The 25079-nt window shown below is 41.5% G+C and overlaps 1 protein-coding gene across 5 annotated transcripts in view; it reads left to right on the top strand.

Annotated features, from left to right (window-relative positions):
- Positions 1–645: 645 nt before the first annotated feature.
- The window catches only part of POGZ (pogo transposable element derived with ZNF domain), a 51578-nt gene continuing 27144 nt past the window's right edge, over positions 646–25079 (top strand). For 2 of the 5 annotated variants that reach the window (XM_045896634.3, XM_064588528.1), the window contains exons 1-3: positions 646–945; positions 20017–20141; positions 21092–21250. In XM_045896634.3, the coding sequence (XP_045752590.1) occupies positions 20018–20141; positions 21092–21250 (283 nt within the window). In that variant the 5' untranslated portion in view covers positions 646–945; position 20017. The remainder of the gene's footprint in view (positions 946–20016; positions 20142–21091; positions 21251–25079) is intronic. The other 3 variants (XM_045896633.3, XM_064588530.1, XM_064588529.1) reach the window with 3 other exon arrangements.

The raw sequence follows: 25079 nt of genomic DNA, 5'->3' as shown, positions 1-25079 counted from the left end.
TTCTTAGAATTGGGGACCTCTGCTGAGTCTATTGACAATGGCTTCAAAGCAGTTTCCATACATGAATCACTTTAATAAGCAATATATGTGATTTCTTTCCAGAATCCAGAAGCGTTCAGAGTAAAAGTGGCTTTTAAAAGTTCTTCACTTAAGGCTACTGCCATAGACTACTTGGCTGAATGTCTCCTGAGGAAGAGTATGTGCCATTTTGCTGCCTTTGTTCCAATGACAGTTGTTGGTGCCATTGGGCCTCACCATCTGGCTTGTGGCATGAGGTTCCCTTCTTGGTTAGGTACAAGCCTTGAGTGGAAAGTGGGGAGATTCCCAAAATTTCCTTGGAAAGTCCAGGCAAGTGAATTGGGCAATATTTTCTTTGGAAATCCCATTTTTCTCACCAAAATTTAGATGTTGCTTCTGAAACTAATTATTCTTTATTTCATTTAAAAAAAAAAAAAATGTTTTTATTTATTTATTTATTTGCAGGCCCAGACAAACTTGACTAGAAAAGAAGCCCGGGCAGGGGTTAGGATGAGCCCATGACGTGCCACACGCTCCAACCAATTGAAAGGCCACGAGAGGGGGAGGGCGGAAGTGACGAGACGTATCCCTCCGCGGGGCGAGAGGGTCGGTGGGGGGAGTCGGCGTCTCTCTCCCCCGCGCCAGCTCCCGTACACGGAGCCGCATTCCTTGGCCCCCCCACCCCCCTCCCTCGGGGCCCCCCCGCCCCCCTCGGGAAAAAAATCCATCCCGAATCACTCGAACCCGAGGGAGGTTTCCTTTTACCCTCGGGGAGACGAGCTCTCAACGGTTCCCTCTCAGCCGTCTCCCCCAAGCCCCCGTCCCCTCCCCTGCTCCCACCCCCTTCTCCCGGCGCCGGGTGCAAGGTCCCTTTAAGGCGACGGCGCCTTCCTCGGGTCAGACTACCGGCGGCGACGACCACGGGAGGTGAGTGAGGGAGCGGGCGAGCCTTCTCTCTCCCCACCCCCTTCTCCCGGGGGTTCCGTTATCTTTTCGCTCGGCGAGGCGCTCCGAGGCGAGACAATGAGAGGGGGATGGGGCGGGTGCGCGAGGGGTGGGGGCGGGGGCCCGGTGGCGCGCGCCCCCGTCCCCCGCGAGTGGCGGCGAGGCTCGCGGCGGCGGCGGGAGTGGGGTGCGGCGCGCGAGCGCGAGTGTGAGTGCGTGCGCCCCGGGAGCCGCGGGAGCCGCGCAGCGGGCCGGGCCGGGTGGCCCCTGCTTGCCTGCCGGCCGCCCCCGCCCCCCGGCGTCCGCCGCGGCGCGCGCGCGCGCACTCGCGCCCCACGGCCCCGCACACACCCGACGTCCACACGCACGCCCGGCGCGAGGCGTCTCGGAGGAGTGGGCGGGCGCGGGCGCGGGCGGCGGCCCGCGGGGAAGGGGGCGGGGGCGCGGGCGGCTGTGAGACGGCGGGGCGCGGCGGGAGGGGCGGGCGAGGGGGCGAGGCCGCGCCGAGGTGATGTCCCGGGGGGGTAGCGCTCGGTTCTCCCGCCGCGCCCCCGCCGGCGAAGGAGTGGGGCGCTCTTTTTGAGCGCGAGGAGGAAAATGAGTGATTGCTGTGCCGCTCCGTTGTGTTATGTAATCTGTGCTTGGTCCAATAGTACATCCTAAGCCTTAGTGCACTGCAGTTAGTTTACAAAGTCTCCTCCCTTGGCCCTAAAATTTCTTTGGGTTGGCGCCGTGATTTATAAGATGGGATGGGGCGGAAAACCTTTATTTTCTGATGATTATATCCTGCCGCGGTGGGCGCCATGTTTATCCTAGGGACTATTTTTTCTAGATTCTCGGCACCTACTGGAAAGGAGTGATGTCGTTGATCCACCTGCTTTTCCTCCTTTCTGCGAGTTGCCCTGATTTCCTCTCCCGTCAGACGCGGGATTCCCCCAGACTGTTAATGACTGGACATATCTCTGCTCACTTTTCTTGGACGTTCTCAGCTCAGAAAAAGGTAGAGCTGAGGAGAGTCTTGGAAGTCAATTAGCCCAATCTCGTTTTCCAGACGGAAATTGGGAAACAGTTGTACCACCTCAACAACTGCTTTCCTGTTGCAGATTGTAGCCTAGCCTTCTACACTCTTTTAGACACTTCCACCGCAGCTCAAAACCCCAGAGAAATGGAGTGTTACTTTCAAAGAAGATTTTCCCATCTAGAGGGAGGGGAAATGGCGGGGGCGGGGAGGGTTGCTTCCTGATGAACGACGTTGAATTTCTAGACCCTGGAACTGCAAACTGGGACTGGGACTGGAAGTTGGACTGTGAATTCGAACTAGTTCCCACAATCTGTAACTTCGGGATGCATAAAAAGTACCTTGGAGATTGCGGAAAGAGCTGTTCTGGGGCCCTCATTCCCAAGTCTCTTTGGGTGGGATAGGGAGTGCCATCTTCTCGACATTTTTAACCCGCAGTCCGGCTGAGGTAACCACATTGAGAATTAACTGGTTTAGTGTAAAAGTGCTCAATATATCATCTTATAACAATTAAATGGCAATTTATGTCCTTGATTGCCGTCCCCTTCTTAGGGTTGTAACAGTCCTGTTGGTGGTGTATCTCAAACTAAAGGAACTAACAGAATGGAGACTCTTGGGTTGAACAGGATTTTGTTCGTTTCCACCCCCACCTTGAACCAGTGGTATAATCTAGGAAAGCAGTTTTTTTTTTTTTTCTTTTTTAAGATTTTATTTATTTGAGGGCACCTGGGTGGCTCAGTTGGTTAAGCGACTGCCTTCGGCTCAGGTCATGATCCTGGAGTCCCGCATCGGGCTCCCTGCTCGGCTGGGAGTCTGCTTCTCCCTCTGACCCTCCTCCCTCTCATGCTCTCTGTCTCTCATTCTCTCTGTCTCAAATAAATAAAATCTTTAAAAAAAAAAAAAAGATTTTATTTATTTGAGAGAGTGAGCGAGAGAGAGCACGATCAGGGGGTGGAGGGGCAGACGGGGAGGGAGAAGCAGACTCTGCACTGACCAGGAAGCTGGGGTTAGATCCCAGGGCCCTGGGATCATGATCTCAGCTGAAGGCAGACCCTTAACTGAGCGACCCAGGCGGCCCTGAAAGCAGTTCTTAAAATGTGGCCCGCTGACCTCTGGGGATCCTTCAACCCTTTCAGGGGAGCTGAGAGGTCATAACTTTTCAAAATAGAAAATGTTAAGATGCTATTTATCTTTTTTCCAGTGATATTTGCATCAATGGTCCAAAAGCAAAGCTGGGTAATAATACTGGTGGTGCCTTAGCACAAAGCAAGGCAGTTGCCTGAAACACCACGTGAGTCCTTGATGAAGCAGTAAAAGTGATTTTTACTAAAGCTCAACCCTTGAGTAGATAGGGTTTTTTTGTTTGTTTTGTTTTTTAATTTTTAAGAATTTGACCGAATGGGAAGGATGCATAAAGCACTTTTGCTGCCTAAGGAGGTATGATCCTTCTTATAATGAAAAGCACTTGTGAGATTGAGTTATGAGCTGCTTGTTTCTTTTCTTTTTTTTTTTTTTTTTAGATTTTATTTATTTGACAGAGACACAGTGAGAGAGGGAACACAAGCAGGGGGGAGAGGGAGGAGCAGGCTACCCACTTGGCAGGGAGCCAGATGTGAGGCTCAGTCCTAGGACCTTGGGATCATGACCTGAGCTGAAGGCAGTTACATACTGACTGAGCCACCCAGGCGCCCCATGAGCTGCTTGTTTCATGGAACAGCATTTTTACTTGGAAGAACGACTGACAAACTACAGTTTTTCACACTTTAATGTTTGGCACATATTTTCTTGACCGTGAGGTGAGCCTGTCATTTTGAGGAAAGCAATTGATAGTGTTTGTTACTAATGATAAAAATTTGAGTGAAAATTAGAATTTGTTAAAAGTTGACATCTCAGGTTTGACAGCTTCGCAGTCCTTTTAAGCCTTTTCTCAAAACATCAGTGTTAATGACTGTGATTTTTAAATCTTTTTTATATTGTATTTATAATGAAATATGTCAGCATTTGGAGGATGGGCATCTCAGTAAATCTGTATTTTCCAAGTGACCAATACATGATGTTTCAAAATCATCATGTTAATGATCCTTTCAGAATGCAAGGTACACCAGTGGATTTTATTTTATTTTATTTTTTAAAGATTTTATTTATTGGGGCGGCTGGGTGGCTCAGTAGTTAAGTGTTTGCTTTCCGGCTCAGGTCATGATCTCAGGGTCACAGGATCGAGCCCTGCATGGGGCTCCCTGCTCAGCCAGAAGTCTGCTTCTCCCTCTCCCACTCCCCTTGCTTGTGTTCCTTCTCTCGCTCTGTCTCTCTCTGTCAAATAAATAAAATCTTTTAAAAAAAAAAAAAGGATTTTATTTATTTGTCAGAGGGGGAGTGGCAGGCAGAGGGAGAGGCAGGCTCCCCATTGAGCAAGGAGCCCATGAGGGGACTCGATCCCAGGACTCTGGGATCACTACCTGAGCCGAAGGCAGATGCTTAACCAACTGAGCCACCCAGGTGTTCCTACACCAGTGGATTTTAATGTAACGAAGTAGGAAAAGTTCATTGATAGGGATTCAGATTCCAAGATGCAACTATTCTTTAAGAAACTACTATTTGTTGGGTTTTAGTATTGTGTCAATATAGGCAGCTACCTGAAAAGGTTTTTAGAATATTTTTCCCTTTTCCTGCTATCTGTGAGGCCAGATAGTCTATATACTTAACCAAAGCAACATATAGCAACAGGCGGGATGCATTAAGCAGCTATGAGAATCCCACTGCCTTCTATTAAGCTAGACCTTAAAGATTGACAAAAATGTAAAACAATGTTATTCTCTGATTTTTGGGGGGAAAATAGTAACTTTTTTTTTTTTAAGATTTTATTTATTTATTTGACAGAGAGAGAGCACAAGTAGGCAGAGTGGCAGGCAGAGGGAGAGGGAGAAGCAGACTCCCCGCCGAGCAGGGAGCCGGATGCGGGGCTCGATCCCAGGACTCTGGGATCATGACCTGAGCCGAAGGCAGACGCTTAACAACTGAGCCACCCAGCACCCCGAAAATAGTAACTTTTAATTGAAAATCTTATGTTAACCTGATGGTTTGTTGTTAATTGTATTGATAAGTACTTAACTTTTTTTGTTTTAATGTCTCGTATGTATGGTAAATATCAAAAGGTGTAATCCACATAAATAACTCTTTAAGGTCCTCAATAATTTTAAGACTGTAAGGAGGTCTCAAGACCAAAAAACTTGGGAATGACTCAGTGTATCCTATGCTTCTGCTTTTGAGATCATCCAGATCTGCCTCCACCATTTAGGAACTGAAGAATTTACAAATATTAGTTGGAGTTAATAAAGGAAGAAGCAGTGGCTTGAGGAAGAATTCTAGAGAAAAAGGTTGATTTGAATCCTGGCCTGGATTACAGTTATCTAGTAACTGTAACCTTGGGCAAGGTACTTAATCTCTCTAAACCTCCTTTTAAAACCTCATCTGTAAAATGTAGTACTTAGTACATACAACTGTGAAAATTCATTGAGATGAGTGTAAATTCCATAATAATGTCTGGCAATATCACTGTAAAGTAAAATACATTCCAGGTAATGTTTCAGTCTTTATTCTGCATATATGTCTTTTTGTTGAAGGTGGAGATTTCTGATTTAAATTACAAACCCTAGAGCCGGTTGGTGCCTTTGTCATATCAGTATGTTAAGATTTTGATAGATTCTTTGGCATTCTGGTTTGTGATATTGAAGCCATATCCACAGGAACATATTTTTACATGTAACTCGGGAGGAGAAAAGGGAAATAAGCTAACATTACTGGTATTTAGCAGAGTTAAATGAAATCAAGGGAGTAGAAATATCATAACAACTGTCAGTGAGGAAAAGCTTTTCGTGGGAAAGGGACTCCTGAATATTTAATCCTTTAAAAATAGGGAATTTACTGCTTACTTTAGTTGTTGTTTTAGTAAAGAGCACATGACTTATATCCGGGTGCTTCTTGATAGATTTGCTGTCTGATAAATTGAAAATATTTTGTGTTTCGGAGTATTAGATTATTAACACTATTAAATAACACATTGTGAATATTGTATGTGAGATTTTACAACTGTTAGATTCTGTAAGGGATAAAATAGGTCATGCAAAAGACTGGATAAATAAAAGCTCCTTACAGATTTAACAATAATTAGTTTCATAGCCATGTCCTATAGGTTTTTAGTCCTATAGGTTTTCTAAAATTAATCTTTTTTAAAGCCAAAAATTGAGTTAACTTGAAAACAAACGCCAGTTGTTTCGAGGATTGTTTAGTTCTCACCTTGGAATAAGAGTGTATTAAATGTTTTGTTTTTTAAAACATTTTTCCGGGCGCCTGGGTGGCTCAGTTGGTTAAGCGACTGCCTTCGGCTCAGATCATGATCCTGGAGTCCCAGGATCGAGTCCTGCATCGGGCTCCCTGCTCGGCAGGGAGTCTTTGCTTCTCCCTCTCCCACTCCCCGTTTGTGTTCCCTCTCTCGCTGTGTCTTTCTCTGTCAAATAAATAAATAAAATCTTTAAAAAAAAATTTTTTTTTCCTGTTCTACATGTTCTTTTTATCTTAATTTATGGGCAGGTATGTACTAGCAGTGAATTGAAAATGTTAAATTCTGAATTCTTCATTCCTGGTATTTACATCTATGAAAGAACCAGACAAATTAAAGGAATTCAAATCTTCAAGAGCCAAATCTGTCTGGAGAGTTTTGGTAGAAAACATGTTTTCTTAATATTATTTGAGATGAGGGTAGGTAAATTTTGCTGCGCGTTAAGTACCTCAAAAGTAGACTGATGGCTATATCTGCTGGATTCTTTTTCTTGCTTTTAAATAACAGGTTGTTTGTAAAAATTCTTTGTATCTTGCTTTTCTATTATGTAGACTTTTACTGATTAGCTAGGACCTGAGTATAGACTACCATATTTACCAACAATTAAGGTATAATTAATTCACTTCTCTCTAGAAAGATGTATTTGGTATACCCATATTGTGGATGGATAGATGAATGCCAGAGACTTAAAAGGCTCTGGGAATTGCTAATAGTCCTGTGTGAGCTGCAGGGTTGAGTAAAGCCTACTGAGTGCACAAAAATTATGTTGTCAGTATAATTACTGTTATAAAATACAGAAACCAGATAGTTACCAAGATGTCAAATAATGGGTTGGATTAATGGAAGATGGCAAAGTTCATCTCCTCCTAGAGTACCTCCTTGGTAGCCCTGCGTAATCCACCTTAGATTCATGTCTTCTTTCTAACATTAATTAACATGTACATTTTAAGAAGGATGTATATACTGGGGCGCCTGGGTGGCTCAGTCGTTAAGCGTCTGCCTTCGGTTCAGGTCATGATCCCAGGGTCCTGGGATCGAGCCCTGCATCGGGCTCCCTGCTCAGCGGGAAGCCTGCTTCTCCCTCTCCCAGTCCCCCTGCTTGTGTTCCCTCTCTCGCTGTGTTTCTCTCTGTCAAATAAATAAATAAATAAAAATCTTAAAAAAAAAAAAAAAGCGTGTATATACAATCTATATGAAAATTGCTCCTAGAAATAAGAATACATTAACAGAAAATTCAGTCAGCAAGGTTACCAGTTTTAGTAAATGGCAAAAGATAATGGCAGAATATGGTAGCATAAAAATATCACAACCAAAATATCAATAGGTAGTTTTTATCCCCAACTTTTTTTTTTTTAATTTCAACTTTATTGGGCGCCTGGGTGGCTCAGTTGGTTAAGCGACTGCCTTCGGCTCAGGTCATGATCCTGGAGTCCCGGGATGAGTCCCGCATCGGGCTTCATCCAGCAGTGGGGGCTTCCTGTTCGGCAGGGGGTCTGCTTCTCCCTCTGACCCTCCCCCCTCTCATGTGCTCTCTCTCATTTCTCTCTCTCTCAAATAAATAAATAAAATCTTTAAAAAAAATAAAATTTCAGCTTTATTGAGATATAATTGACAAAATGTAAGATATTTAAAGTGTACATTATGGTGATTTCATGTACATTGTGAAAGGATTCCTTCCATCTAATTAATGAACACATTCATCATCTCACATTTTTTGTGTGTGTGAGAACATTTAAGTTCTACTTCCAGCATATTTTAAATATAGTGTTATCAGTTATAGTCACCGTGTTTTACATTACATTACATTACCTTATTCATCTGATCTCCCCAACTTTTTATTACGAAAATTTCATGCATAGGGGGCACCCGTGGCTCAGTCAGTTAAGCATCTGCCTTCAGCTCAGGTCATGATCACAGGGTTCTGCGATCGAGCCCCGCATCGGGCTCCCTGCTCAGGAGAGAGCCTGCTTCTCCTCCCTCTCCTGCTCTCCACTGCTTGTGCCTTCTCTCTTTCAAATAAATAAAATCTTAAAAAAAAGAAAAGTTCATGCATGTAAAAGTGAAAGAATACAATACAAGGAGTACCGGCAATGGACCCATTACCTAGACACGATGTTTTTTAAACGTACTAAGGTCTATAAAAAAATACCAAAATATGCATGTTTCCTAAACCACCTGAAAGGCAGTCATGACACTTCCACTAAATATTTCATGCATTTGCTAAGAATAAATATACCCTCCCGCATAACTCTAATGTAACTGTTCTTTTTTTTTTAATTTTTTTAAAGATTTTATTTATTTATTTGAGAGAGAATGAGCTAGAGCATGAGAGGGGGGAGGGTCAGAGGGAGAAGCAGACTCCCTGCTGAGCAGGGAGCCCGATGCGGGACTCGATCCCGGGACTCCAGGATCATGACCTGAGCCGAAGGCAGTCGCTTAACCAACTGAGCCACCCAGGCGCCCTGTAACTGCTCTTTCTAAGGAAATTTAGAAAGTTATTCCTAGGTGGTCGTGGGGGGAATGGATGAAATAAGTGAAGGGAATTACAAATCCACTTATCTTGATGAGCACTGGGTAATGTATAGGATTATTGAATCACTATGTTGTACACCTGAAACCAACAGGGTATGTTAACTATACTGGAATTTAGATTTAAAAAATAAAAAAATTTGGGGCACCTGGGTGGCTCAGTCGGTTAAGCGGCTGCCTTCGGCTCAGGTCATGATCCCGGGGTCCTGGGATCGAGCCCCACGTCCGGCTCTCTGCTCAGCGGAGAGCCTGCTTCTCCCTCTCCCTCTGCCTGCTTGTGCTATCTCTCTGTCAAATAAATAAATAAAATCTCTCTCTCTTTTTTTTTAAAGATTTTATTTATTTATTTGACAGAGACAGAGACAGCGAGAGCAGGAACACAAGCAGGGGGAGAGGGAGAGGGAGAAGCAGGCTTCCCGCTGAGCTGGGAGCCCGATGTGGGGCTCGATCCCAGGACCCTGGGATCATGACCTGAGCCAAAGGCAGTTGCTTAACCAACTGAGCCACCCAGGCGCCCCTAAATAAAATCTTTTTAAAAAATAAATAAATAATTTAAAAATTAAAATAATAAAAAGTAATTCCCATGTGTCATCTAGTACCTAATCTATATATTTAAATGTTCCAGTTGTTCCCAGAATCTCATTTATAGCTTTTATATGATCCAAAATCCAATAAAGGTTCTCATCTTGAGTTTGTAATGGCTCTTTAGTTTCTTTTAATTTAGTTTGGTCTCACTGTGTGTGTGTGTGTATGTGTGTGTCACATTTTTAAAGAGAACTTGTTACTAGTTTTGTAGAATGCTCTATATTCTGCATTTGATTCTTTCTCTCTTTTTTTTAATGTTTTATTTATTTATTCATGAGAGTCAGAGAGAGAGAGAGAGGCAGAGGGAGAAGCAGGCTCCCCGCCCAGCAGGGAGCCCAATGCGGGACTCGATCCCAGGACCCTGGGATCATGACCTGAGCCGAAGGTAGACACTCAACCATCTGAGCCACCCAGGCGCCCCTGTCTGATTATTTCTTTAGAGAATGTCCCACCTTCTGGATTTACGTCATTATTTCCTTATGGTGCTACTTATTCCTATTTTGCTGTTTCCTACAAACTGCAAGTTAAATTTAAATGCTTGATTTGACTAAGGTTAAACATTATCTTTGGTGGCTTGTTTGTTGTTTACAAAAGAACAAGTCACACACCAGTTGGTGACAGGCAGAGTTTGGATTATTGGCTGACGTTTTTCTATTTAAACTTAAGTACTGTCATAACCTTTGGTTTTTGAGATATAGAGCTACCTCTGTAACTTGAAACATAACAATAAGACTTTGAGAAAACGCAGAAATAGGTTTGCTTCATGTCATTTTGGTTCACTGCCCTCTGAGAAAATGATTTGGAAGTTGGACAGGCAAGAAGGGTTGATATATTTAGCAGAAGCAACCCATAGAGGAATTGTAAAGGGGTCAAAACCAGAAATTTCAGGGCACCTGGGTGGCTCAGTTGAGCGTCCAAGTCTTGGTTTTGGCTCAGGTCATGATCTCGGGGTCCTGGGATCAAGCCCCGCATGGGGCTCCATGCTATGCGAGGAGTCTGCTTGAGATATTCTCTCTCTCTTCCTCTCCCTCTATCCCCCCTCAAATAAATAAATAGATCTTTTTTAAAAACCCAGACATTTTAGGGCACCTGGGTGGCTCAGTCGTTAAGCGTCTGCCTTCGGCTCAGGTCATGATCCCAGGATCCTGGGATCGAGTCCCACATCGGGCTCCCTGCTCAGCGGGAAGCCTGCTTCTCCCTCCCCCACTCCTCCTGCTTATGTTCCCTTTCTCGCTGTGTCTCTCTCTGTCAAATAAATAAATAAAATCTTAAAAAAAAAAAAAAAAACCCAGACATTTTAGAAATGGAGATTAGATTAAATGATTTTGGCAAATTATTTTCACAAAAATTATTCACTAGTCAATACTAATAACATACCGACAGTTATAAGCATTACTGATAATAAGCATAATCTTAGAAGATTGACATCATGATGCTCCTGTTTTATGAGGAGAAAATAGGTACTTGGGCAAAAAGAAGAATGGCACAGAAGTTGTCGGATGAATACGAAGAGAAAATCAAGTTTCACAGGTAGATGATTATAAGGTGAAACAAACCATATGCATATGAGCTTTATAAAAATTAAATGTTTTTACTTTGTGAGATGTAACCATCTGAACAATTCATTGGAAACGCATTCTCATTTTCTCTGTTTTTGAGAAGATACTCTAAAAAGAAATGGTAGTTCTTTATGCATAGGATGTGGGATGATTATTTTGAAATTTTCCCCCTGCAGAGCATGGATTCAGTTTGATCAAGGTTTCTCAATCTTGGCACTATTGACGTTTTAGAGTAGGTAAGTCCCTAGATAATCTGTACATCATGGAATGTTTAATAGCACCCCTGGCCACTACCCACTAGATAAATGCCAGTAGCACTCCCCAATTCCACCTATAGTTATGACTACCAAAAATTTCTCCAGACATTGCCAAATGTCTTTTCAGGGGCAAATTCCCATTTTTGAGTATCACTGAGTTGGATAAAATCCACTGGCATTTGTGAAGATTCCTTAGTAATGTCCTCTGATTTGCTTTCCCTTTATGTAACCCATATACGGCTATTGAACTCAGATTTCTTCTGCAGATAGGCTGCATAGCTTCCGCTGTGCCTGGTATGTGTTGGAGAACAGTGGGGTATGATGAAATTTTTTAGCTCTATTGGAAATTTTAGGGAGGGGAGAAATGAGCTCTTCATTTATAAGTTAAAGATACAGGCTTTTTTGCTTTATCTAACACCCTTCCCCCCCATTTCCTTGGAAAGGAAACTTATTAGCTATATAAACTTATATGCTATAGATAATTTTTGTTAGGAATAGTTGAGATTGATATTTGTTGATACCTGTGAGGTGATCTATCTTTATCTTGGAATTCAAGAAAAGACTGTCTTTCAAAACAGTGACTTGCTAAAGAGCTTGATTAAATGTATCCTCTTTGTTAACCTTTGTCCTTAAATTTTTTTTAAATTTTTTTTTATTTAAGATTTTATTTATTTATTTGAGAGAGAGATGAGCAGGAGGGGCAGAAGGAAAGGGAGAGAGAATCCCAAGCAGACTCTACACCGAACACATAGCCCGACCTGGGGCCCAATTCCACGACCCTGAGATCACAACCTGACTCGAAACCAAGAGTCTGATGCTTAACCGACCGCTCCACCCAGGTGCCCCATCCTTAAAATTTTTTAACTACAGTTGACCCTTGAACATCGTGTTGGGGGGGATGTTAGGGATATCAACAACCTGCCCCCCCATCAAAAATCTCCATATAACTTTTGACTTCCTCAAAATTTAACCGCTAATAGTAAGAACTAGGAGAGAGCACTTCTTTTTTAGTTTTTATTTTTGTTAAACATTTTATTTATTTATATGAGAGAGAGAGCACAAGCAGTGGGGAGGGGTAGACGGAGAAGCAGACTCCCTGCCAAGCAGGGAGCCGGATGTGGGACTTGATCCCAGGACCCTGGTATAATGACCTGAGCCAAAGGCAGACGCTTAACCGACTGAGCCACCCAGGCGCCGGAGAGATCACTTTTTACTGTGATACACAATTTACTGGAGAGAAGGGCTGCTCAAGTGGTGTTTTAAGGGAACACTCGAGCTCATTGCAATAGCAATAGGTCACTACAAAATTATTGCAGTAGTACAGTGTGTACTACAGTTAATTTTATGCAGTTATTTCATACTGCATCTTTGTTTACATTCTCTCAACTGCAAATGGCACCACATACAGTCTGTGTGTAAGTTTTGATAAATTTGACTTTTTATAATAGATTTGTTTCTATTTTATGATAGTAAATGCTAAAATAAACTAGTATCTACATGTTTTTTATGTATTCATGACATAGCTAACTTTTTCTTAATTTTTTTCTATATTTCTAGGTTCTTCAAGTTTTTTTCAAATTGTCACAAATCTCCAAACATTTCCAGTATATTTATTGAAACAAATCTGTTATTAGTGGACCTGCACAGTTCAAACCCATGTTGTTCAAGGGTCAACTGTATATGTAAAGTCTCCCAATCAGGAAAATGATCCAGGCTTCTTAAGGGAAGGAAAAGGAGTTTGGAATAGGAGAAGAGTGGAAGTAATGAGAATTTTTTGTTCAATAAATATGTTACAAGACTGAGAAATCTCAAGAAAGAATTTCAGGAGAAAATAGAATTTTGTTTTAAGTTTCTAAGACATACTCTTTGCAGATGTGGAATTTTTCTGCCACATGCTATAGGAGTAAAATTGAAGATAGCTGACCAATAATTGGTGGTTGATAGGGAGATAATTTTATATTTAAAATGAGCTGAAAGGTCCCTGGCATCTAGACTGGTCTTGGAATATCATTCCCCACCAGAAGGAATCAGAGCTCTTAAGAGGAATGGCTGATTCTGACCTGGGGCAGGAAATGTATGAGATGAACCTAGAACATCTTGTCTATCACTATCACTGCGAGGGTTTTATCAGACACTACTGAGGGTTCTGTGAGAAGGACTCAGGAGCCAACTGAAGAAGTTCCACTGGCCAAAATAGGACATTTTTGAGTATCAGTAAAAATAACTGCAATGGATCAAAACACATAAATTATGTTCAAAACATGATATCATAAGGGCGCCTGGGTGGCTCAGTTGGTTAAGTGTTGGACTCTTGATTTTGGCTCAGGTCATGATCTCGGGGTTGTGAGATTGAAACCTGCTTAAAATTCTCTCTCCCCCTCTCTCTCTGCCCCTCCCACTCCCTTTCTTAAAATAAAATATGATATCATAATGATAGTTTAACAACAAGCTTATTGGTCACTTTGGTGAAATGCTATTGAATTACCTTGAAAACTGGTAAAAAGAAGCAGGCAAGATAGAAGAAATCAAGATAGAAGGAATACCCACCACTGGCTAACCAACTAATATGTTTTGCCTTTTTGTTTAATTTTTTTAAAAGTAATCTCTGTCCATCGTGGGGCATGCTGCACTGACTGAGCCAGCCAGGTACCCCTGCGTTTTGGTTTTTTTGTTTTGTTTTAGGTTTGGTTTTAAGATTTATTTATTTTATTTTTAGAGAGTACGGGGATGGAGGGTGACAGAGGCAGATCGATAGAGAATCTCAAGTAGACTCCCTGCTGAGTGCAGAGCCAACGTGGGACTGGATCTCACAATCCTGTGATCATGACCTGAGCTGAAATCGAGAGTCAGACACTTAACTGACTGAGCCACCCAGGCACCCCTGCTTTTTGTTCCAGTTAATAAATGAAGAAAGAATGATTTAGAGTGATTAGATCCAGCATTGAGCATGCCTCCTGATGGGAGAAAACCTCATCCTTATGAGTAATCTTGGGGGAAAAACATTCAACCTGTATTTATTTATTTATTTATTTTTTAAAAGATTTTATTTGAGAGAGAGCATGAGAAGGGGGAGGGTCAGAGGGAGAAGCAGACTCCCTGCTAAGCAGGCAGCCCGATGCGGGACTCGATCCTGGGCCTCCGGGATTATGACCTGAGCCGAAGGCAGTCGCTTAACCAACTGAGCCACCCAGGTGCCCTCAACTTGTATTTAATCATGCCACTAGATCCAACTGTCAATTTCAGGATATCCAGGGGACAGAGGCATGTAAGTACTATGGGTATGGGATCAACAATATCCAGATTGTAGAAATTGTAAGAGGTGAGCTGGTTCTTCAACAAGTAAATTGCAAGGAAGGAAAAAAAAGATAAAGGAAGACCTATAAATTAAAAGATATAAGAAACTTATCAAATAATCATGATATATTTGTACTTTATTTGGATCTTAATTCAAACAAACTTTAAAAATTATGGTATTTGAGAGAATTTGAATTGAATGTTCATATTAAGGGACTATCAATTTTTAGGCATTTAATGGTACTTTTTCGTTTTGTTATATGATCTTTTAAGTCTTTATCTTTTAGAGCTACATACCAAAATACGTATAATAGGGATTAGCTTCAAAGTAATATGAAGCAAAGGAGGCATAGATAAAACAAGGACAATTTTGGGTTGATAATTTTTGAATCTGGATGATTGGCTACATCTCTACTTTTGTATTTAATTAGAGTTTTTATCATTTTTTTAAATAAAGATTTTATTTGAGACAGCGAGCAAGAGAGAGAGAGTGGGCATGTGCAGGGGGAGAGGCAGACTCCCCGCTGAGCAACGAGCCTGATGTGGGACTCTATCCCAGGACCCCCGGATCATGACCTGAGCTGAAGGCAGCCGTTTAACCAACTGAGCCACCCAGGTGCCCCTATATCTCATTTTTAAAATAGCCGAAAAGAATCACAACAGTCTGGGGCGCCTGGGTGGCTCAGTCATTAAGCGTCTGCCTTCGGCTCAGGTCATGATCCCAGGCTCCTGGGATCGAGCCCCACGTCCGGCGCCCTGTTAGCGGGAAGCCTGCTTCTTCCTCTCCCACTCGCCCTGCTTGTGTTCCCTCTCTCGCTGTCTCTGTCAAAAAATAAATAAAATCTTTAAAAAAAAAAAATCACAACGGTCTTGATTCAGAGATTCATAATTGTAATATGATGAAAGTTTCCCACTTAACTTGGTTGTAGTATGATTCTCCAATTTGTTGCCCACCCCAAGTTTTCCTCTTGATGAGGCCCTATGTGCTAGCCTTTATTTTCCGAAATTCACTTTTTTACCTGGCAGTTAGTTACTCAATGAAAATGTCCCTAAATTGAGTAAGAATTGAATTTCAACTTCTTTGTTAATGTGAGAAGTACTAAGCTTGAATACACCTCTAGCAAAACAATAGAGAAGAGAGGGGGAAAAAATCCAGGTTTTTTTTTCCTTGTGAGAAATTAAGTTAAAGGTTTGGTGTGCAAAGAGGCTAAACATTACTAGAATGATAGTTGGGGAAGATCCGTACATTGTAGTACTGCATATTGAGTAATTCCTGCCTACTTCGATCAAAAATAGTTGAAAGTTGGGGTGCCTGGGTGGCTCAGTTGTTAGGTGTCTGCCTTCAGCTCGGGTCATGGTCCCAGAGTCTTGGGATCGAGCCCCACATCGGGCTCCCTCCTTGGCAGGAAGCCTCCTTCTCCCTCTCCCACTCCCCCTCCTTTTGTTCCTGCTCTTGCTAGCTCTCTCTCTGTCAAATAAATCTTCAAAAAAAAAAAAATAGTTGAAAGTTGACTATATGCCATGGATCACTTTTGAAAGACACAGAATGATGGTGTTTCTTTCGTGAGCATCTCAGTAGAGATATTAAATACAGCATTTCATCATATTAATGAAGATTTCATTTTGATAACTGGAAAACTGCAGGAAGGGTACTAAATTTGCATTTTTCATTTTTCAAGTTTGTGAAGTATTTAATTTAGATGGTTATCTCTATTGTGGTATGGCCCATCTTTTCTTCTTTCTTTTTTAAAGATTTTTATTTGTCAGAGAGAGAGCACAAGCAGGGGGAGCAGCAGAGGGAGAGGGAGAAGCAGGCTCCTCACTGAACAAGGAGTCCGATGTGGGACTCGATCTCAGGACCCTAGGATCAGGACCTGAGCCGAAGGCAGACGCTTAATGACTGAGCCACCCAGGCGTCCCTGGTATGGCCCATCTTTTCAACAAAGTTGTTTTTTGACCCTGAACTATATAGATGCTAAAAAGAATGATCATGCTCAGAGATAAGAGTCTAGGTCATAACTGAGGAGTGTTTGAAAAAACTTGGTTTCAGTGTCTTTCAGAGATGTTGGATATAAGTGTGTGAAATATGCTCAGCAGATTTGTTTTTTTTTTTTTTCTGGGTTGATAAGCCTTATTGGTTAATTCTGTCTTGTTTGCTGTAAAGAACTTGGAAACTATTTTCTGAGTTGAATTGTCTGCCTGTTTTGAATCTTTTGTTAGATTATATATTTATTTATTTGACAGAGACACAGAGAGAGAGGGAACACAAGCAGGGGGAGAGGGAGAAGCAGGCTTTCCACTGAGCAGGGAACCCGGGATGCGGGACTTGATCCCAGGACTCTGGGATCATGACCTGAGCCAAAGGCAGACGCTTAACCGACCAAGCCACCCAGGCGCCCCTATTTTGAATCTTTTTATTTATTTATTTGTTTGTTTGTTTGACAGAGAGAGACACAGCGAGAGAGGGAACACAAGCAGGGGGAGTGGGAGAGGGAGAAGCAGGCTTCCCGCAGAGCAGGGAGCCCGATGTGGGACTCGATCCCAGGACCCTAGGATCATGACCTGAGCTGAAGGCAGTCGCTTAACCAGTGAGCCACCCAGGCACCCCTGTTTTGAATCTTTTAATTTATATTGGTTGTCTTGGCAGAGCATATACCTGGGGAGTTCTTCTTCTCACTCACTTGATAAAAAGTAGTTAGGCGACAAACATCTTTCTTAGCCATCTTTTCAGATTTACTTTTCCCAGTCTGTTTCTTAGAGTATCTTTTTCATGGGAGGACTTAGTATAGCTTGACCTTGTGATGAAGTGGAAGAAACTTCTGATTATTCTTACTACACTTCATTGCTTCACAAAATAAAACATGCACTCAAGTTTTTAAAAATATCATAAATAGCTGAGGTAAAAGACCAGCCTTTTTTTTTTTAAGATTTTATTCATTTGAGACAGAGGTACAGAGAGAGAGAGAGAGCATGAGCAGGGGGAGAGGGAGAGGGAGAAGCAGGCTTCCCGCTGAGCCAAGAGCCTGATATGGGGCTTGATCCCAGGACCCTGGGATCAGGACCTGAGCCGAAGGCAGATGCTTAACCATCTGAGCCACCCAGGTGCCCAAAAGACCAGCCTTTTGGATATGCTGTTAAAATATCCATAGGCATGACATTGAAAACCACAATTTGCATTCAGATAGCTCTATTTACTCTGAAGGAAAGTTTTCTACAAATTGCTCAGCATATGCATGGGGAGTTTGCTTGCACCTTGTCTGGGTTGAAGGAAGGTGCTTGAGAACCATCTGTAGAGGTTATCATCCACAGTTAATATTCCTTCTGCTGGGTGTTTGATATTTATGCATTAATTATTTGTTGGCTATGGGCCTGAGAAAGTTATACAGCAAAGAACTGGTATAAAATTAAATAGTTAAAAAAAAGAAAGTTGTTGGGCCACCTGGGTGGCTCAGTTGGTTAAGTGTCTGCCTTCGACACAGGCCATGATCCCAAGGTCCTGGGATTGAGCCCTGTGGGGGGGTCTCTTAGCAGGGAGCCTGCTTCTCCCTCTCCCTCTGCTTCATACCGCCGCCGCCCCCCCCCCCCCGCCTCGTGTGCTTGTGCTTGCTCTCTCTCACTGGCTTTGCTCTCTCAAATAAATAAAATCTTTAAAAAATAATAGTAAAAAAAGTTGTTTAGAATGTTATCTTTTTCAGTGAAACTAGACTGGATAATACAGAAGTTTGTGTTGTGCAATCTTTGCTCAAGGAATGCCTATGATATGGATTTGGCTTCTTTTTTTTTTAATTTTTTTTTTTAGATTTTATTTATTTATTTGACAGAGAGAGCGAGCACAAGCAGGGGGCGCGGCAGACAGGCAGAGGGAGAGGGAGAAGCAGGCTCCCCGCTGAGTAAGGAGCCCGATGCGAGGCTCCATCCTAGGACCCTGAGATCATGACCTGAGCCAAAGGCAGCCACTTAACTGACTGAGCCACCCAGGTGCCCCTGATTTGGCTTCTTTTTAAATTCAGTTTCTGGCTAGCTTCGTCTTTTATATATATATAACTTAAACGTATAAGAAAATTTAAGTTGATACCCTATATATTTTTCTTTCCTTGTACATATCTTCTCCCCTTTGTGATTTTGGTCTGGGAAGACAAATAATTAGAATATTAGAGACCAGTTAGAATCAAGGTAGGCACTTTACCCATTGAAACTGTGGGCACTTGGCTGCAGCTAACTTACCTGGGAGATTGCCTAGATATTTTAAATTTTCAAGGGAACAACGCCATCTGTTGGGCATCTTCAAAACAAATCCGTCAAGTTGGATCCAGCTTAGACTATTTATTTAGTTTTAGGTTGGTTGTTTTGTTTTTGGTTTAGGGGTTTGGTAAAAAAAAAAAAAAAAAAAAAAATGCTGAAATACTAAGGGCACTGATAGAACATTTGCATTAAAGGCTTTGTTTGAACATTGAGCAGTAATGCTTCTACAATTCCAAGACAAAGAAATTGACCTTTAGTCAACTAATATTGGGGAGGCAGAATAGCAGGCAGTATCTCTGTCTGCACTGTAAAGGTGTAGGCTTTATGTTTATAAGAAGCGTATAAGTTAGGCAAGTGTTTTCAAATTAAAGGCTGACTCCAAAATCATGGTGAAGTACAAGGAAACAATTTAGGGGGGAAAGAACTATCACCCACTTTCTGAATTCAGAGCAATCTAGAATTGACCCTGCAGTATCACCGTTTTGAAAGAACAGCTAACAAGCCTAAGTCTGTAAACTGGGACTAGACTGTGAGGTTCTTTTTTATTTAATTTTATTTATTTATTTACTTACTTTATTGTGAAGATTTTCTTTTTTTTTTTTTTTAAGATTTTATTTATTTGTCAGCACACGCACACACAAGCATGTTAGCACAAGCAGGGGGAGTGGCAGGCAGAAGGAGAAGCAGGTTCCCCACTGAGCAAGGAGCCCAATGTGGGACATTGTAGGACTTGATCCCAGGTTCCTGGTTCCTGGGATTATGACCTAAGCCAAAGGCAGATGCTTAACCGACTGAGCCACCCAAATGTCCCTAAGCATTTTCTTTTTAAGTCATCTCTACACCCAACAGGGGGCTCAAACTCAAAACCCTGAGATCAAGAGTCACACGTTCCACTGACTGGGCCAGCCAGGAGCCCCCAAAATATACATTTTAATTGAAGACCCTGCACTTGCATGATTTGCCTCACCCTAATCACAGTCCTAGATATTACAAATTAAATTTTATACTCCTCTATTTATTGAATAATTTGCTGTGGGCTTTTTCATAATTTTTTTTCAAGAATAAAAGTTACAATTTTGGATCCTTCAAAATGTGGGAGGGGGACGTTAGGGGAAATAGTAGAGGGAGCACAAGGGGTTGGGTTACTGATAGATTAAAGAATCTGATTCCATATTTTGTATAACATTATTTCTTTCATTCTGAGGTATCTTATTTTGTCTTTTTTTCTTGTAGCATGGCGGACACCGACCTCTTTATGGAATGTGAGGAGGAGGAGCTGGAGCCATGGCAGAAAATCAGTGATGTCATTGAGGATTCTGTCGTTGAAGATTATAATTCAGTGGATAAAACTCCTACAGGTAACAAAACCTCTTGATTTTAGATTATTTAAATTGATTCAATCGGGTGGCATTTTTGTTAAGAAAGTGTGAGGCAGAGGAGGACTTTTAAGAATCCAGGGATGCCTCATTGTGGCACTGGTGCTTTTTTTCCCATGCTGTAGTGTGTAAAAATGCCTCAGTTTCTTCATACATAAAGCTAGAAACGTTGAGAGTTGAATTAACTATCAAATATTTAGCAATCCTCTTACCAATAACGAATGAACAAGAATGCAAAGTAGTGGTGTGTGTCAGTGTTTATTTATATACCCAGTCAAAAACAGGATCCCATAGTCATTTTTTCCTTCTTTGTTTTACTTGACCTTTGTTTCCTATGTGAGCTGAGCAGAATTTGCTTTGTGTCTGCCTTCATGGAAAGTTTACAAACTTAGGCTTGTTAGCTGCTCTTTCAAAAAGGTGATGCTGCAGGGTCAAATTCTAGATTGCCCTGAATTCAGAAAGTGGGTGATAGTTCTTTTGCCCCCTAAATTGTATCCGTTGCTCTCTCTATTTTTATCTTCCCTGCCTTGAGACCTGAAGATGGCATTGGTTTAGGCTGAAACAGGACACAGTTCAGGATCTTGTGGAGGTCTTCCTATGTCTGCACGGTTATGAATACCAATAGTGGTGGTAATAAACCTTTGAGTCTTAGAGGTTTGCTTGTGCTATATAAGCAAAACCTTAAAATACTGGTTCAGTGAGCTTGTGATCTAAAATAATTTAACCAGGCAATGTCAGATGAAGAAGGCATTGTGTCTAATTGGTGGAGTGAGGGACAAGTAGGAAGAGAAATCAGATGCACAGTTGTATTTGCAAAGAAAGGAAAGTTTTTGGTTATAGAGAGCCACAACAAGATGAAAAGGGATTAGAACAGTATCCTTTAGTGTCATCTGTCCCTGTCTCCAAGTGACTGTGCCTCCCCTTCCCCACAGTTTCTGTGAGCCAGCAGCCAGTCTCGGCTCCAGTGCCCATCGCTGCCCATGCTTCTGTTGCTGGGCACCTCTCTACATCCACCACCGTTAGTAGCAGCGGGGCACAGAACAGCGACAGTACAAAGAAGACTCTTGTCACACTAATTGCCAACAACAATGGTAAGTGGGATTATCGGGAAATTATTCCTGGGCCAGAGGGTGAGAGAATTAAAGAGGTCTTAGGAACAGACGCACCCATTTAGTTTTAGGTACTGATGTGGCTCAACTAGTTGGAGTGAATTTAGTAATGATTCAGTGATGTGGAAGTGATTCAGGAGTGGTGCTGTTCCTTCTGAGTTAGTGCTGAATTGATGCTGGTGTTTCAAGTCTGAGGGCACCTGATTCTTGCTGCTGATAATTTCTAGGAGAGAAAATGTAAACCCAAAAGTCCTAACAATTAAAGAGATCTGGGTTTTGTTTTGTTTGATTTTTTTTTTTTTTTTTAAGTAGAAGAGCCCTACTAGTTTGTTAAGAATTCTCCCAGGGCAGCTTTGTTTTGGATTTTTTCTGGCAGATCCATTTGGTTATTGGTTCCTGGGTATGAAAAATAGGATAGGGTTGTTGTCTACTTGAAGGAAATGGTGAAAGAATCGTGTCTTTAGTGTATTATTGACCAGAGAAGCTATATAGTATTGGTTTCTATGTCATTTCTGATGACTATTTTTACACTCTAAAGATGAGTTTTTGGCAAGTTATGTCTTAAGATTCATAAGTAGAATAAGCACTTTGTAGAATCATTGTGTTGCTGCAAAGGACTTTTAATTATTTTTCTTAAAATAAAATAGCTTTATTAATATAAGAATAATGTGTATTGTAGAAAAAGTAAACTGAAAAAAATAAAAGGAAGGGAAAAAATTTTTAACTGTAATCTCACTACCTGGAGATAACTATTTGTAACTTTTATTTTGTACATATACATACTTTCAATGCTATATGTAATGATTCACTTTTTATAAAAATGGATCATACAGACTCTACCCACTCTGCCTCCTTTTCCCCTTAATATGTAATGCATATGTTCTCATTTTAACAAATGTATGTCTGTAACATTGTTGATGAATAACTGTACAGTTGACCCTTGAACAACATGGGGCTCAGCGGTGCCAGCTGGCTGAACAGTTGAAAATCTGCGTATAACTCCAAAAACTTACCTATAGATAGCCTTCTGTTGATAACAGTTGATTAACACATATTTTGGATGTAGTATGTATACTATATTCTTACAATAAAGTAAGCTAGAGAAAAGAAAACGTTATTCAAAAAATCATGAAAAAGAGAAATAACACTGTACTGTACTATATTTATTGAAAAAAAAAATCCATGTACAAGTGGACCTGTGCAGTTCAAACCTGAGTTGTTCAAGGGTCAACTGTATTTCCTGTCATTTGGTTAGCTGTTATTAACAATAGTAGTAAAGGCCCGTACTGCTACTTTAAAGAGCTGTTGTGAACATCTCTGTATCTTTTCTCACATCCTTAGTTCTGAGAATGTATTTACTTATTTTTTTATTTTCTTAAAGATTTTATTTATTTATTGGACAGAGAGAGACACAGCGAGAGAGGGAATATAAGCAGGGGGAGTGGGAGAGGGAGAAGCAGGCTCCCCGCTAAGCAGGGAGCCTGATGTCAGGCTCGATCCCAGGACCCTGGGATCACGACCTGAGCCTGAAGGCAGACGCTTAACGACTGAGCCACCCAGGTGCCCCTGAGAATGTATTTATAAATTTCAAATTGTTGAATCAAAGGTCATCACAGTTTTTAGGATTGGATATTTTTGCTGGATTGGCCATCTGAAAATGTTGTATCAGTTTATATTTCCATAGAAGTGCATATAGTGGTCTTATTTTTGTTTATAACCATTTACTCCTCTATTGTTAGATATTTATTATAGTCCCTATTTTTTTGTAATTACAAACAATGCTTGGTGAACATTCTCAGGCATTATATCTGTGCCCACTGTGTAAGCATATCTTCAGTAGAAAGTGAGATTGTTTGGGTCAGGCATTTAAAACTGGATAGTGTCAAATTATCCTAATAGATTGCTCTGAATAAGTGTCCCCAGTAGCTCTTTCCCCATACTGTTGCCAACTTTAGGTACTATTGAACTTAAATCTCATTTCTGTAGGCATTTTTTCAGCTTTTGTTACTGATTTTTATCACATGAAACATCCTTAGAATTTTTTTAAACTTATAAATAGGGACCCTTATGTATATAGAAAGATGAGGAACCACTATCCATAGGATTCTCTCATTTTACAGACATGGAAACCAAGTACCAGAGAGTCTAAATAATGTGTTTAAGGTCAAATAGTTGGTAAGTGACTAAACTGGATTTGAATTGTCTAGATTTCAAAGTTTGTATCCTTTCTACTGTGTTATACTGCTTTCCTGTATTTCTTTTTTTTTTTTTTTATTTGAGAGAGAGAGAGCACGAGCAGGGGGGAAGGGCAAAGGGAGAAGGAGAGGGACAAGCAGATTCCCTGGTGAGCAGGGAGCCTGATGTGGGACTTGATCCAAGGACCCTGAGATCATGACCTGAGCTGAAGTCAGATATTTAACCAGCTGAGCCACCCAGGCGCCCCTGTGTATTTTTTTTTTTAAATAATCCATCAAAATGCTATTAGCAACCATGTGGCTAAATTTTTCTTTGATCCTAGGGTGTTCCAAGGCTTCTGAGGAGCATGTCATGACACACTGACATGACCTAGTCTTCTTGACTCCTTGGATGGACCCTTGATTTCTGAGCCCACCTAGGGCTGTGTACAAAGTTTTAAAATTTATATATATATAATTTGATTTTATTTCAGGTACTTTTAGTACCTGTAATTTGAAATTCAAATTAAAATATTAACCTATGCTAGTGGGGAAAAAAATTGGGTATAGACAGGTAACCAGAGTTACATGTGTCATGTGTATTCTTCCAAAAATTTTCATGCATAGATAAGCATGCATTAATAGGTACAATTTGCCTAGCCACCTCCTTTTTGCATAATACAGACAACTCTATAACTTTTTTTTTTTTTTGACAGAGCACAAGCAGGGGGAGCAGCAGGCAGAGGGAGAAGCAGGCTCCCCGCTGAGCATGGAGCCCAATGTGGGACTTGATCCAAGGACCCTGAGATCATGACCTGAGCCAAAGGCAGACGTTTAACTAACTGAGCCACCCAGGCGTCCTCTATAACTTTTTTTATCTTATATTCTTTTTTTTTTTTTTAGATTTTATTTATTATTTATTTGAGAGAGAGACAGTGATAGTGAGAGAGAGCACGAGCAGGGAGGAGAGGGAGAAGCAGGCTCCCTGCCAAGCAGGGAGCCCAACGTGAGACTCGATCCCAGGACCCCGGGATCATGACCTGAGGCAAAGGGAGACACTTAACCAACTGAGCCACCTAGGCACCCCTTTATGTTAATCTAGGTTTAGGGATGGGACTTCAGAATAGAGGGAATTAAAAATGTTCCATCTTCGGGGTGCATGGGTGGCACAGTCAGTTAAGTGTCCGACTCTTGGTTTCAGCTCAGGTTGTGATCTCGGGGTTGTGGGATTGAGCCCCATGTTGAGCTCCACACTCAGCTCAGAGTCTGCTGGAGACTCTCTGCCCCTCCCCCTGCCGTCATGCTTTCTCTGTCTCTCTTTCTCGCAGATAAATAAATCTTTAAAAAAAAAAGTTCCATCTTCCAGCCCAGTTTTCCTATAAGTCTTCAGCTTAGTTGTACTGGTGTATTGTCTACTTATTACATTAATAACATAGCAAGAAAGAATAACTTTTAAGCAATTCAGTATTGTTTCACTTAGTGTATTTTGTACTTGAGAAAGTGAAAAAGTTGTCTTTTCCTGCTCCCTCCTTTTAAACCAGTTTTAAAGCTTGTCTGGCTCCTGGTTACAAATAGCCACCTCCTCCAATAATTATATTGTAAAAAACTGGTTTTTGGGGGGTATTGGTTTGGCTTTT

Source organism: Mirounga angustirostris, unplaced genomic scaffold (assembly GCF_029215605.1).
Source record: "Mirounga angustirostris isolate CCGP_5_RB_7025 unplaced genomic scaffold, mMirAng1.0.hap1 SCAF_4, whole genome shotgun sequence".
Taxonomy (NCBI): Eukaryota; Metazoa; Chordata; class Mammalia; order Carnivora; family Phocidae; genus Mirounga; species Mirounga angustirostris.
This window is presented reverse-complemented; position numbering and strand designations above follow the sequence as displayed.